We start from the raw sequence: 16,181 nt of genomic DNA on the forward strand, positions 1-16,181 counted from the left end.
GGGTTTTTTTTTTTTGTATGATGCTATATAAGCTTGCTTTCTTGCATCATGTGCCTTTACTAATGCTAATAAGATTCAAAGAAAATAGAGTTGTAATTTATTTATTTACAGCACATAAATCAAAATGAACTTAACAGTTATTATTTCATGATACATAATGTTATATACATACATACATACATACATACATACACACACACACAATATTTAAATAAAGATAAAATTAAGGCACTTTATTGGAAATAGCAAAATATTTTGCATTTGATTAAACATAGGCAAAACAGCCAATGATGATTATTAATTTTCTAGTTTTTGAGCTTCGATTTTATAACATGTGCAGATCCAACCTTCGTGCACAACAGCAGACCAGCTGTGTTACTGTCTTTTAAAACTAGACTCACTGATTTGTGAATGATCAGACTTTACAGAAATAATTTACTAGTGAGGAACTATACAACTGTTAAATCGTAGGCGGTTTTTTTTTTTACAGTAATTCAGCAATGAGCACAGGTTCTCCATCCTTGCTAACTGTGAGATTTGACTGATATCTCTCTTCATGTGTATCCTCATCCACCGCTGCAGCTACAGCAGGCAGGTCTCTAATGGACTTGTTATCATATAGTTGTTTTGTGTGAAGTTCATGGTATTCATGTCCCTGAAAAAGAAAAGAAAAGAAAGTGAGAAATCTCTTTAACATGAATTGGTTTCTCACTGAGAAACCAATTCATATGAGAGAGAGAGAGATTAAGGAATATATGTTCTAATATTTAATTTTCTACTGAAGTAACATTTCTTAAAAGTGATCTTGAGACTGAAACAGTGCTTTTCATTTTGGATAAAAAAAGGTGGATGAACTAGGTCATATTGAATCACTGTTTTCTATGTCAGCATAAATGGTGGGAACACTTTCAGTGATTTACTGCGCAAAGACTAGGACAGATATCAGTGTCGTATACAAAGCTTGTGAAAGAGAAAATGTCAATTTTTTTTTACATCACATCACTTGACAACAATTCAGTATGGGAACCACGTGCCACGGAAATGCCCACACAGTAATTGAACTCTTGACTTAACCCTGTCCAGCATATACTGTGTGACCGTGGTGGTAGCTTCTTCAATTCTCAGCTTTAGTTCCTGGACATCACGTGGCAAAGGTGGTACATAAACACGATCCTTTATGTAGCCCCACAAGAAGAAATCACACAGAGTTAAGTACGGTGATCTCAGTGGCCATTTCAAAAAATATTCATCCCTTTCTCCAACACATCTGATCCAGCACTTGTTCAGGTAGGCCCGAACATCATTATGGAAGTGGGGGGGGGGGGCCTGTCTTGCTGGTAAATAAAGTCATCACTATCTTCCTGAACTTGACGTATCAACCACTGCCGCAGCATATCGAGGTAGGATTTCCCAGTAGTAGAGGTACGACAGGTAATGCCAACTGGCAGTGAATGATGGAACTACACGCCTCGGTAGTAACAACTGGGAAACTTTCATGTTTTCTCTTTCATGTGGTATAAATAAGTAAATGGTATCTCTCTTATTCCATGTGCAATAAATTACTGAAAGTGTTCCCACCATTTATAAACACCCTGTATTTATTCAAAGACTGATCAGTATTTTCTAGCATGGAATATGCTGTGACCTTTTGGTTCATATTACATACTATAAAATACTTTTTTATGTGGCACATTCCTTCTATTCTATTATTTAATTTTAGAAACTTACATCTGTTGTTGGCATTCTCTGTCTTCTAAAGGTACTAGTGTTACCACTTATGCTAGACCTTTCATTTAATGTTGCATATTCATTTCTTCCATTCTGAAGTAATACCCCCATTTGGCTACCAGTGATGCTTCCCACTGTACTCTTTCTTAAGGTCGCATAAACGGCACTCTCACTGTCATCTCCAAAATTTATAGCAGCAACATCTGCCTCTGTCGTAACAATGTTTTCATGATCAGGAGCCACACTCATGCTCAGTTCCTATATAAAGTAATAAATATATAGGAAATATATAGAATTTATAGTAATAAGTATAAATTAATTCACTATATGAAATCACTATATTTAAAAGTTTATACAAAAATTCTAGATAGAATTTACTGTTGACATAAATACACTCATTTTTTATCTGGCAACCCAAAGGTCATGGGTTTGAATCCTGCCTCAGGCTTGGATCACAGTAAAATGCAAAAACTTTGGGAGGTGCATTATGGCCACAGAAGCTGATGCACTAACAACTAACAAAAAAAAAATATATATATATACAGTCGAACTTCCCTATAACGAATTTGATAAATCCAGCGAAAAAATCCGTTATGGAGAAATTTCGTTATACAGAGAATATTTTTTTTATTAGAAATTGTTATTTAATTAGAAAATGAAAATGAATCTACATTTATTTTTAATGTATTTTATATCAAAAACACTTATTTAAATTACTTTTACACAATTTTCGCCGGTAAGTATCACAAATTAAAAAAATCCGTAATTTTCGTTTGCACAGTATAATTAAAAAATGTCTGATTCTCAAAAAAAATCTCTCATTTGTTCAGAGCATTAAAAACATTATCAGGAACATTTTCACAAAACTGTAGACCCATACACCGTTTTAAAAGCGTTAATCATTTCTTCACGAGTTGGCTTTTCTACGGGTTGTTGTAATGTGTCTTCAGCGTCATCGTTAATTTCTTCGTGATCATGGTCGCGTCTAACACTGTTCAGCAGTATTTCATCTTCATTTGGATGTTCCGTTGTAGTCAGATCTTGATCTACATAAACATAACTATCCAGTGATATTTCATTTCTGATGTTTCTGGACGATTCTAATAATGTCCAAAAGTTTTTCAGTTGTGAAAGGGGCAATTCATCTTGTTCATCCAGTTGTTCAACTTCTGTATTCAATGCAAATCCCGCTTTCGAAAAACAATTTTGAATAGTATATTCAGTGATATCGTTTGTCCAAACTTTTGCCAGTTCAGAGATGCAATCTGTAAGGTTAATTGTAACTTCCAAGTTTCTATTTTCTAATAATGTATTGACAATCTTCATTGTTATTCTTTTTCGATAATGAAATTTAAAATTTTTAATAATGCCTTGGTCCATTGGCTGGAGTTTTGACGTCACGTTTTTCTTTTGTTATAAACTTATCTAGTTTTAATATCCAGTCTTCAAAGATATCACTGGTCATCCATGTTTTATTATTAAAGGTGTAGTCAACTTCCAAAGATTTTGTGCCTCTAAAACATCTTGGGTTTTTTGATTTTCCAATGACTAAAAGCCTTAATTTTTAACTTCCTCTCATATTTGCTCCAACTAGCACAGTGATTCTTTCTTTGCTTTGTTTTCCGTCAAAACATTTATCATCCTTAAAAGCAAGTGTTCTATTCGGTAAACATTTAAAGAATAAACCGATTTCGTCAGCATTAAAAACATCCTTAGGTTCATATTCTTTCAAAATCTTCTTTAAGGTATTGTTCCTCCAACTGTTGTAATCTTAACAAGTACAGGTCACTGTTGAAAAAAAGCTGTGAATTAGGGTTGAATTTGAAAGTGTCTGCAATTCTGCCCAGACACGATAGGAGGGAGTATATGATGAGAGCCCTGTCGATCAATTCGGCCCTGGAAAGATTGTGCAAGGCTCAAGGAGTAGAATTTTTTTCAGCCTGGTCTGTACTTGTTAACAGGAGAGACTGCTTCTACAGGGATGGGATACACTTAAATAGAAAGGGTGCAAGAATGTTTGCTGATGCTATCGAGGCAGTGTTAGGTGGGTCGGAAAACTAGATTGGGGGGATACAAGGACTAATAGATTAACAGTAGCCACTGGCAGAAGTGAAAATGATTCTTGCACTGCTTCTATTGGAATGAGCAGCAGCCTGGAAAATAAGATGCAGGATATTTCAGAGACTGCTGGGAATCATTGGGGTACAAGTAAACACATGGGTTGTGTTAGGGTAGCTAAGAAAAGGAACAGGTGCATGTATACTTGCGTGTACACCAATGCTAGGAGTTTAGTAAATAACTTTGATGAATTTGAGGTATTGCTCAAAACATCAAAGGCAGATATTGTTGGGATTTCAGAGACGTGGTGTCACACAGATATAAGGAATGCAGAAGTAGAATTTGGGGAGTACAATGTCTACAGAAAGGATAGGAAGGGAGGAGGGGGTTATGCTATTAGTTAAGAAATACATAAAATCCAAGGAAGTGAAGCCAGTCGACATCGCTGGACAGTGCAATGTCGAGTCAGTTTGGTGTGACATAAGCATTGGGAGATCAAAATTGAGAGTAGGAGTGTGCTATAGGCTTAATGACTCTGATGAGTATAATAAGAAACTGTACAGGGAAATAGAGTGGGCCAGTAAATCAGAGAGTCTTATAATGGGGGATTTTAATTTCCCAGATATTGACTGGAATTTGTGGGTTGGTCACTCACACACTAGCAAGGCTTTTGTGGATTTATTGGATGATTGTTTTCTAAATCAGCATGTTCGGGAGGCAACTAGAGGGAGCAATACTCTTGATTTGATTATCAGTAGTGATTCTTCATGCATTAAGAATCTGCAGATACAGGAACCACTAGGTGGCAGTGATCACAGTGAGCTGAAGTGGGATTTACTCAAGGAGGTAACTACCATCAGGGGTAGTTACCGCCTTATAAAGGGAAGGGTTATTGCTTTCGTAAAGGCGACTACGATGGTCTGAGACAGTATTTAAATTCTATACAGTGGGACCTACTGATAATGTTACCAACAGCAAACTCAAAATAGGAAGCATTCAAAGAACTTATCTTGGAAGCTACTAGGCTTTATATACCAACTAAGAAATATTGTTCAAGGTTCAGGCCTACATGGATATCAGATGAACTGAGACATATGTCAGAGAAGAAAAATGCTTGGGATACATATAAATTAACATGTGACACAGAAGCCTGTCATAGATATAAGTTGATCTGTAACCAAGTTAGAAAGGAGGTTAGGCAGGCGAAGGCAGATTACGAGAAATCTTTGGCAAGGGATGCTAAGAAAAACAGCAAGGATTTCTTTACTTATGTAAACTCTAGAAGGAAGGGGATGAATCAGATTGGTCCACTTGATATCGATGGTTCAACTGTTGATGATCCTGCTCAGGTTGCTAACAAACTAAATCAATATTTTGCATCTACATTCACACATGAGGAGTTATTCAGGAAGAGGAATGCCATAGATGAAGTAAACACTGGCAGTGAGCTAGATGATCTTGTAATAATTGAGAGTAAAGTGGAGGAGAAAGTGTTGAAGATAAATACAAGAAAGGCACCTGGAGTGGATGGGATCTATCCAGTTATATTAAAGGAGGCAGAAAAGGAAGTAAGCAATCCGTTAGCCATTATTATGAGAGCTTCCTTGGACTCGGGAGGTACCCACAGACTCGAGAATACAAATGTAACCCCAATTCACAAAGGAGGATCAAAGGCTGACACAAGTAATTATAGACCTGTGAGTTTAACTTCTGCAGGAAAATTAATGGAAGCACTGGTTAAAGAAGCACTGCAGGATCATCTTGACAAGAAATCAGTTATAGCTGAGACACAGAATGGTTTTGTTAAGGGAAGGTCTTGCCTGACCAATTTGATTGGATACTATGATGTAGTCACAAAAGAATTTGATGCAGGGAATAACCAGAGCAGAGCAGCAAAGCAAAAGGCTCAAGCTAATGGAAGTGCTGTGGCTCAGAGCAGAACTGAGGGGGGCAGTTGTCCTCTGACTCACAGCCTTATAAAATGCACTGTTTGCTTGATGTTTGCAGAGCAATCGGGTACGGGACATGATACTGCCAAGGGGGATGTCTTTGTGTGTGCGCGATGCAAGGAGTGTATCGATATCAGGCAACAACTCGGCGTTCTTATGGGCCTATATGAGCGCTTGAAGGACAGGGTGGATGCCCTCGAAGAAACTAAATTGAGGGGCCCATCAAGCTCTCAGCTGCCCACATCAACGCCAGAGCTTGCACTTAGGCATCGCGTGACACAGAGACAACCCCCAAGGCAGAATGCGCTGGTCCCGAAGGAACTAGTAGTTGTTGGTGACTCTATTGTCAGGGAAACGGGGAACATGCTTTGTAAAAAAGATAGGTGGAACAGGACCAGGGTATGTCTGCCAGGGGCAAAGGTTGATGACGTTGTAGAGCGAATATCATCTTTTAAGGGCACGAAAGGTGATATAGTTGTACACGTTGGCACTAATAATATTAAGAGTAGGAGACCGGCAGAATTACTTAACAAGTACAGGTCACTGTTGAACAAAAGCCGAGAATTAGGGTTGAATTTGAAAGTGTCTGCAATTCTGGCCAGACACGATAGGAGGGAGTATATGATGAGAGCCTTGTCGATCAATTCGGCCCTGGAAAGATTGTGCAAGGCTCAAGGGGTAGAATTTTTTTCAGCCTGGACTGTACTTGTTAACAGGAGAGATTGCTTCTACAGGGATGGGATACACTTAAATAGAAAGGGTGCAAGAATATTTGCTGATGCTATCGAGGCAGTGTTAGGTGGGTCGGAAAACTGCTAGCTTGGGGGGAGACAAAGACCAATAGATTGACAGTAGCCACTGGCAGAGGTGAAAGAGATTCTTGCACTGCTTCTATTAGAATGAGCAGAAGCCTGAAAAACAAGATGCATGGTATTTCAGAGACTGCTGGGAGCCATTGCGGTACAAGTAAACACATGGGTTGTGTTAGGGTAGCTAAGAATAGAAACAGGTGCAGGTATACTTGCGTGTACACCAATGCTAGGAGTTTAGTAAATAAATTTGAGGTATTGCTCAAAACATCAAAGGCAGATATTGTTGGGATATCAGAGACGTGGTGTCACACAGATATAAGGGATGCGGAACTGCAATTTGGGGAGTACAACGTCTACAGAAAGGATAGACAGGATAGGAAGGGGGGAGGTGTTATGCTATTAGTTAAGAAACACATAAAAACCAAGGAAGTGAAGCCAGTCGACATCGCTGGACAGTGCAGTGTGGAGTCAGTTTGGTGTGACATAAACATTGGGAGATCAAAATTGAGAGTAGGAGTGTGCTATAGGCCTAATGACTCTGATGAGTATAATAAGGAACTGTACAGGGAAATAGAGTGGGCCAGTAAATCAGAGTGTCTTATAATGGGAGATTTTAATTTCCCAGATATAGACTGGAATTTGGGGGCTGGATACTCACACACTAGCAGGGCTTTTGTGGATTTATTGGATGATTGTTTTCTACATCAGCATGTTCGGGAGGCAACTAGAGGGTGTAATACTCTTGATTTGATTATCAGCAGTGATTCTTCATGCATTAAGAATCTGCAGATAAATGAACCACTAGGTGGCAGTGATCACAGTGTGCCGAAGTGGGATTTACTCAAAGAGGTAACTACCATTAGGGGTAAAGGGAAGGGTTATTGCTTCCGTAAAGGTGACTACGATGGACTGAGACAGTATTTAAATTCTATACAGTGGGACCAACTGATGATGTTACCAACAGCAAATTCAAAATGGGAAGCATTCAAAGAACTTATCTTGGAAGCTACTAGGCTTTACATACCAACTAAGAAATATTGTTCAAGGTTTAGGCCAAAATGGATGTCAGATGAACTAATGAGGCATATGGCAGAGAAGAAAAATGCATGGGATACTTACAAATTAACACATGACACAGAAGCCTATGATAGATACAAGTTGATATGCAACCAAGTTACAAAGGAGGTTAGGCAGGCAAAGGCAGATTACGAGAAATCCTTGGAAAGGGATGCAAAGAAAAACAGCAAAGAGTTCTTTACTTATGTAAACTCTAGAAGGAAAGGGATGAATCAGATTGGTCCACTTAATATTGATGGGTCAAGTGTTGATGATCCTGCTCAGGTAGCTAACAAACTAAATGAATATTTTGCATCGACATTCACACATGAGGAGTTATTCAGCGAGGGGAATGCCAGAGGTGTATTCAACTCTAGCAGTAAGCTACAGAATCTTGAAATAACTGGGAGTAAAGTTGAGGAGAAACTGTTGAAGATAAACACAAGAAAGGCACCCGGGGTGGATGGGATCTATCCAGTTATATTAAAGGAGGCAGCAAAGGAAGTAAGCAAACCCTTAGCCATAATTATGAGAGCTTCCTTGGACTCAGGGGAGGTACCCATAGACTGGAAATGTGCAAATGTGACCCCAATTCACAAAGGAGGATCAAAGGCTGACACAAGTAATTATAGACCTGTGAGCTTAACTTCTGTTCCAGGAAAATTAATGGAGGCACTGGTTAAAGAAGCACTGCAGGATCGTTTAGACAAGACTTCAGTTACAGCTCAGACACAGCATGGTTTTGTTAAGGGGAAGTCTTGCCTGACCAACTTGATTGGATACTATGATGCAGTCACAAAAGAACTGGATGCAGGGAATAACTTTGATATTATATACTTGGATCTTAGAAAGGCTTTTGATACTGTTGCACATGGAAGACTGCTACACAAATTGGAGCAGTGTGACGTTGGAGGCAAATTGCTGCTATGGATAAAGGGGTGGTTGAGGGGGAGAAGACAGAGAGTGGTAATCAATGGACACTGCTCATCGTGGACTGATGTTATTAGTGGAGTCCCTCAGGGCTCAGTGTTGGGTCCATTATTGTTTTCTGTATTTATAAATGATATTGATGATGGTATATCGGGATTAATGTCCAAGTTTGCAGACGATACAAAGGTTGGCAGGGTTGTCAAGGACACTACTGACACTATGCTGCTGCAACAGGATCTGGAAAGGTTGAGCAGATGGGCTGAGAGGTGGCAAATGAAGTTTAACATTGACAAATGTAAAGTACTACACATGGGAAACAGCAACCCCAGAGCAACGTATCAACTCTGTGGTACAACACTGACAGTGGTAGAGAATGAAAGGGACTTGGGGGTGGTTGTGCAGGCAGATATGAAGTTCTCTGAGCAATGCAGACGGGCTGCAAGAGTAGCTCATGGAGTATTGTCAATGATATACAGGAATTTTTCCAGCAGGGATAAGGAGGTGATTATTCCATTGTATAAGGCGATGGTCAGGCCACACCTAGAGTACTGTATACAGGTCTGGAGGCCTCATTTCAAGAAGGATGTAGAGCTGCTGGAACGAGTACAGAGAAGGGCAACAAGATTAGTGAATGGAACAAAGGGGTGCTCTTACGAAGAAAGGCTTAAGTTTTGCAAATTACAGTGTCTGGAGACTAGGCACCAGCGAGGTGATCTGATAGAGGTGTATAAAGCCTTGAATGGTTTAAGCATGCTCAATGCTGATGGGATTCTTCCTCTAGCTCAGAATAATCACCTGAGAGGGCATAAATTCAAATTGAGGAAAGACAGATGTAGGATAGACGTGCGGAAATTTGCCTTTAGCCAGCGGGTGGTTGGTTGGTGGAACAGACTTCCATCCCTTGTGGTGGAGGTTGATAGCCTAAATAAGTTTAAGGCTCAGCTGGACAGGTATTTTGAACGAACAGAGGGGTGAAGTGGAAGTGGTTTTTTTTTTTTTTGGCTGATGCTGCATAAGCTTGCTTTCTTGCATCAAATGCCTCTACTAATGCTAAAAATGCTAATAACTTTGATATTATATATTTGGATCTTAGAAAGGCTTTTGATACTGTTGCACATGGAAGACTGCTGCACTAATTGGAGCAGTGTGGCATTGGTGGCAAATTGTTGCTATGGATAAAGGGATGGTTGAGTGGCAGAAGACAGAGAGTGGTAATTAATGGATACTGCTCATCATGGACTAATGTGATCAGTGGAGTCCCTCAGGGTTCAGTGTTGGGTCCATTGTTGTTTTCTGTATTTATAAATAATATTGATGATGGTATATCAAGCTTAATGTCAAAGTTTGCAGGCAATACAAAGGTTGGCAGGGTTGTTAAGGACGCTACTGCGCTATGCTGCTGCAACAGGATCTGGAAAGGTTGAGCAGATGGGCTGAGAGGTGGCAAATGAAGTTTAACATTGACAAATGTAAAGTACTACATATGGGAAACAGCAACCCCAGAACAACGTATCAACTCTGTGGTACTACACTGACTGTGGTAGAGAATGAAAAGGACCTGGGGGTAATTGTGCAGGAAGATATGAAGTTCTCTGAGCAGTGTAGACGGGCTGCAAGAGTAGCTCATTGTGTCTTATCAATGATATACAGGAATTTTTCTAGCAGGGATAGGGAGGTGATTATTCCCTTGTATAAGGCAATGGTCAGGCTGCACCTTGAGTACTGTATACAGGTCTGGAGGCCTCATTTCAAGAAGGATGTAGAACTGCTGGAACGAGTACAGAGAAGGGCAACAAGGTTAGTGAACGGAACAGAGGGTTGCTCTTACGAAGAAAGGCTTAAGTTTTGCAAATTGCAGTGTCTGGAGACTAGGCACTAGCGAAGTGATCTGATAGAGGTGTACAAAGTTTTGAATGGTTTGAGCATGCTCAATGCTGATGGGATACTGCCTCTTGCTCAGAATAATAACCTGAGAGGGCATAAATTCAAATTGAGAAAAGACAGATGTAGGATAGATGTGTGGAAATTTGTCTTTAGCCAGCGTGTAGTTGGTTGGTGGAACAGACTTCCATCCCTCGTCGTGGAAGTTGATAGCCTAAATAAATTTAAGGCTCAGCTGGACAGGTATTTCGAACGAACGGAGGGGTGAAGTGGAAGGGTTTTTTTTTTTTTTTTTGTCGCTGCTGCATAAGCTTGCTTTCTTGCATCATATGCCTCTACTTATGTTAATGCTAATCTTCTTCACTTACACTAACACTTTCTCCACAAATAACCTTTTCCACAATTCTGTGGTGCTTCTTAAATTTATCTAGCCACCCAGTGCTCGCATTAAATTCTGTATGTCCCAGGGACTGGGACATACAGAATTTAATGAGCTTGTTGTCAACCCTACTCTGAATAAATTTCAGAGCTTGTTGCTTAATTATTGGACCCCATGTTGGTATATTCTTTTCACGTATCATTTGCACCCATTTTACAACAGCTTTATCAACATCTTCGTATATACACAACTTAATTCGCTTCTTGTCTGCTCCTCCTTCAATTGCATTTAAAATTGATTCTCGATTTTTTAAAATCGTAGATAAACTGCTTGCAGGTATGCCATATTTTTCCGCAATATCTGTTTTCTTAAAACCCTTGTCAGTATCATGAAGAATCTTTACTTTATCATTAATGCTTAAAAACTTTCTCTTCGACATTGTTTCCACAAATGTAAAAATTACTGGACTACAGCTCTTGCCGATACATACACCGCACACTTCGCTGCGCTGGCCATATAGTGAATTGTTAGTACCGCATACTCAATGACATTCACTTGCCAATTCAACAGTATCACGTGACTTTTCCTATCAATCACTTTGAAGAAATATACGACTTTCATTCATATATACACGAAAAAAAATTTACGGTTAATGTATGCTGTATGTTACTTTTCAGAAAAAATACATAAAAAATACAAGAGCATATAGCCTATGTGATTGATGACAAATTGTTCTAAAAGAACGGAATTAAAAAAAAAAAAAAAAAATCATGAAAACCATCTACTAGGAGTCCAATTAGATGAGAATGGACATATCATATAATGATTGACAGGAAAGTCGCGTGGTACGGTTGAGGTGAGAAGCGAATGTCACTCAGTAGGCTTTACTAAAAATCGACTATGGTAGCATTCTATGTATTGCCGCCGCTGCATGCTAAAGGTTTACCGCAGCGAATTTCGTTTTCCCGTGAGCCAACATCAATTTACAAATCTATCCTATTTATTGTAAAGTTTATGACCCTTTTAAGGAAACCCATTTGGCTTTATAACTGTAACAAAAATGAAACAAAGACCCTCCTACAGGCGTCAATGACCACAAGTATTCACTAAAAGGATGATTAATTCTAGATGCTAATGCGTAATTTCGGAGGGAAGGAGGTCATATATTTGAGTGGCTGTTTAGTAGTAAATGCTTGAAAATCTTCAAAAATGCTTTTACTAATTGCTAATTTTTTAAAAAAATTCATTATAGAGAGACTAACACTTCGCTATATGGGGTTAATTTTACATGTAATTTCGTTTCAAGGTGCAATGTTTTGTGGAAAAATTCGCAATATAGAGAAATTTGTTAAATAGAATTTCGTAATAGAGAAGTTCCACTGTATATATATATATATTTTTTTTTTTTGATATTTTTGTCTTCCAGAAATTTAGAAATATAAGCTACAAAAAAATATATAATTTTAAGTATATGCTGTTATTTGTAAATAATTACTTTGTGCATTATGTTGAAGTACAGCAATACCCTGCATATCACTATTAATTGGTACCGAAACTGTTCCGTGTTATGTGAAACCATGCTGATTGAGGTATAATTATAATGGGTTTTAATTTACCCCAGGGGCTCACATCTGGTGAATATGGGCTTGGCACACCCAGGGTCCTGAGCTGGATATCATCATTCTTCTCTTTCTTGGTGATTTCCTTCTTTCTCTCTCTCTCGGTAACTCAGAAATTTTTTTTTTGCCTGGCGCAGCAAAAGCTTCAGGCTTCCTTAAGGCAGTTTGCACCATATAGCTAATAATGATAATTGAATGTGTACCAGAGAAACAGTCTATAAACAAATTATAATAAATCTATAAACAATTTGTACTTGATAGCCAATTAAAAGGATTTGAAATAAAAAAAAAATATTGCAAAACTATTGCATCATGAGAAAAAAAACTTTGTTTATTTAGGTATTTCAATAATGAAGTCTGATGAAGTCATCTCTTCTTTTTCTCAGCATATAAGCCTTTGTAGCATCGAATCCCCTCGCAGGCCATGTCAACCCCCTGAAAAACTTTCTCCAATTCTTCTGTTGAAAATTCTTTGGTGCCACTTCAGTGTTATCCACTTCAGAATTGTTTTTCTCTTCTTCCTATGCAGTTTGCTTGTCAGTTTCAAGGAGAGTTATATCATCTAAGTCATTTGCATGTAAGTCAGTGCAGTTACGTACATTGGCAGTGTCCAAAGTTTCGAATCCCAAGTCTTTTCCGATCTTCACAATGTCTTCGGTAATTGTCTGAACTTGTGATTCAAAACCAGTGAAATCATTTGCCAAATGGGGCACATGCTCCCAAACCATGTTGTTGGCAGTGATTTATAACCACGATGCAGATATATTTTTGATCGTATTTAATTAAAGGGGTAAAAAATAAATTGTGAAATGAAAAGTTTGAAAAGCTATCATGTCATCTCGTCAGGATGGAATTAAGAATACTGAACACTGTTGCACATTGCTGTTGACTGCCTGAGGGGAGCTATTGGCACATGTGCATGTGAGACAATAGAGTTGGCACCACAGCATATATGCACATGTACCTAGGCTATGACAATGCAGCATATATGTAGAATACATGTCTAGGCTATTGAATGAGTTTTAATATGTACAGTAAATTTTCGACTTAAACCTAATTGAAAACTGTGCTGTTTGAAGCTAAGCGAGGTATTGCTGTATATGAGAAAGAGAGAGAGGTTTTAATTTTGCAGTTACTTTTATGTGACTATATTGTCTTTCTTCATAATATTTCTATAATTTTAGCATGTAAATATTTTTCAGAACACTTATAAGTAGTACTATTTGATATCCCTGTTATATATGGTCATTTACTGATTTCATTTCAAATGCACTCTTTCTCTTTTTATTCCATATGTTTTTAGATGTGTTAGCATACATGTGTAAAGTGTCTGTTTGTCTGCATAAAATAACTCAACTCAGTTAATGGATTTTTTATTAGGCTCTTTCCGAGAGATTTGTCAAGGAAGCTTACGCTGCAACAAATAATTTTGAAATTTCAGAAAAGCTTTTCATACTGTTGCACATAAAACTATTACTATATAAATTGGAGCACTGTAGCATTAAGAGCAAGTTACTACTATGGATAAAGGGTGAGAGAAGGCAGAGTGGTTAGCAATGGGCATTGTTCTTCTTGGAGCAATGTTATTAAATGGAGTCCACCAGGATTTAGTGCTGGGCCTATATATATATTGAGTAGGGTTGTTGGCCTGTCAAGTGTAATTACAGTGGAATAAATTAAGAATGCCTGCAAGATAAAATCAGATTACCTGAAATTAAATGAAATTAAGATTTAACTTAAAAATAACATAAAAATAATAATGTTAGCTTCTATTATTTTTAAGTTAATCTTAATTTCAGGTAATCTGCTTTTACCTTTCAGGCATTTTTTCAATTTATTCCAATTTAATTACACTTGACAGGTTAGCAACCCTACTCAATACATTTGTCTATATTTCATTATGGTTGCTAGGTATTTCTGCTATAACTAGTAGTGTTCTGGATCCATAATCTGATTAAATAAATTAATAACTTTTTCGTTTTTTTTTTTTTTTAGACATTGTTTTATCAATACATCCTATTATTTTTATTTATGTTATATATATATATATATATATATATATATGTATAGACATATATAATGTATGTATATAAACTTCATGAAGTATACATATGTATACTTCATGAGGCCAAAACGGCACTTGGTGCTTAATAGATGGTAAGATGATGCATGGCTGATAGTGTCATTGCCATTTTATTCAGTTCTACCTTGATGCAAATTGTGTCTTGTTAGTGAATCGACATAGTGCTTATTATAAACAATAATATAAATCCTAAACGTGTCTGAGAAACTTAAAAGTGGTGAAAATGTTCACAGTGGTAAGAAGAGGCACATTATAAGTATAGAAACTATAGTAGAAATAATTAAGTAGCATTTTGGATGCACTTACAAAATAATGAATCCACTGATAGAACTATTATAAAAGATAAAGTTCGAATTTTGCAATCGACAATCATTTCCAAGAAAACAGGCATATTAAAATGTGCATCTTAAGCACATGGGGAAGGTAATCCTTCCCCATGTGCTTAAGATATGGAGAAAAATTATTGGTGATTTGGATTGAAGATGTGCAACAACAATGAATGCCAATAAGTCTTATGCTCATACAAGAAAAAGCCTTGAGTCTTTTTGAAGAACTAAAGTGTAAACATGGTGAAGGTGTTGCTGGTGATATATACATTGCAATTTAAGTCATGTGCTAAACTACATAACATCAAAGTGACTGGTGAGGCTGCTAGTGCAGACAGTAGCAGCTACAGAGTTCCCTAAGACTTTGGCAGAAATTATCAAAAACAAGGATTACCTGCCACAACAAGTTTTTAATATGTATGAAACTGAGTTATTTTATAAAAAAAATGCCAGCTCATTCTTACACTGCACAAGATGGAAAAAAAATTGCCAGGATTTAAGGTATCAAAGGACAGGCTGATGCTTCTACTTGATAGAAATGCTGCTGGGAACTTCAAAATAAAACCATTGTTAGTTTACCATAGTGAAAACCCAAGGGCCTTCAAAAATATTGCAAAGACATCACTATGTATGGAAATCCAATCCAGGGGTGACTCAAGAAATTTTTTAAGACTGGTCTCTTCATCATTTTGTGCATGAGGTTCAAAACATTAAAAGGTAAATAACCTATCATTTAAGATATTGCTGTTGGTTGATAAGCAACAGGTCACCTAACAACTGCATGTGACTATAATGAAAACATAAAGGTATATTCTTGCCTCCAAATTTAACTTTCCTCATATAACCCATGGATCAATGTCCCATACAGACTTTTAAAAAGTATTACCTATGAACAACATTTAGACAAGACAGTAAGGGCCACCAAAGGAAGAATGGCAAATCATTGAAACAGTTCTGGAAAGAGTATGACATTTACAAAACAATTGGAAGAAACTCATCAACCAGTTTGTTCAAGATGCTACAGGATCTGAAGAACATGAAGATGTAATTAGCAATTTTGTGGAAATGACCAGGAAATCTGAATTAAATCTAGAGGAAAATAATTTTATTGAATTGTTGCAAAGTCATACAAAGGAAATGAGCAATGGAACTTGAAGACTAGAGAAATGATGATGTTTCAGAGGAAGAGCAAGAAGCTTGAACCACCAAAATGATTTGAGACTAAGCAGATGGCAGAATGCTGTAATATGATCAACAAAGAACTGGCTGGCTTTAGAGGCTCAGGATCCACACACCGAACAGTTTGGGAAAGTGTTTAGAGCAGTGCATGATGCTATTACATGCTATAAACTGATTTATG

General features: G+C 37.6%; 1 protein-coding gene across 1 annotated transcript in view; it reads right to left on the minus strand.

Moving 5' to 3' along the window:
- Positions 1 to 233: 233 nt before the first annotated feature.
- Cad87A (cadherin 87A) overlaps positions 234 to 16,181 on the minus strand; it is a 778,434-nt gene continuing 762,486 nt past the window's right edge. The window contains exons 44-45 of the mRNA XM_090378948.1: positions 1,729 to 1,986; positions 234 to 655 (exon numbers count right to left, since the gene is read on the minus strand). Coding sequence (XP_090235074.1) covers positions 485 to 655; positions 1,729 to 1,986 — 429 coding nt within the window. The 3' untranslated portion in view covers positions 234 to 484. The remainder of the gene's footprint in view (positions 656 to 1,728; positions 1,987 to 16,181) is intronic.

This window comes from Mastigoproctus giganteus, chromosome 8, assembly GCF_048544385.1.
Source record: "Mastigoproctus giganteus isolate SK-2022 chromosome 8, ASM4854438v1, whole genome shotgun sequence".
Lineage (NCBI taxonomy): Eukaryota > Metazoa > Arthropoda > Arachnida > Uropygi > Thelyphonidae > Mastigoproctus > Mastigoproctus giganteus.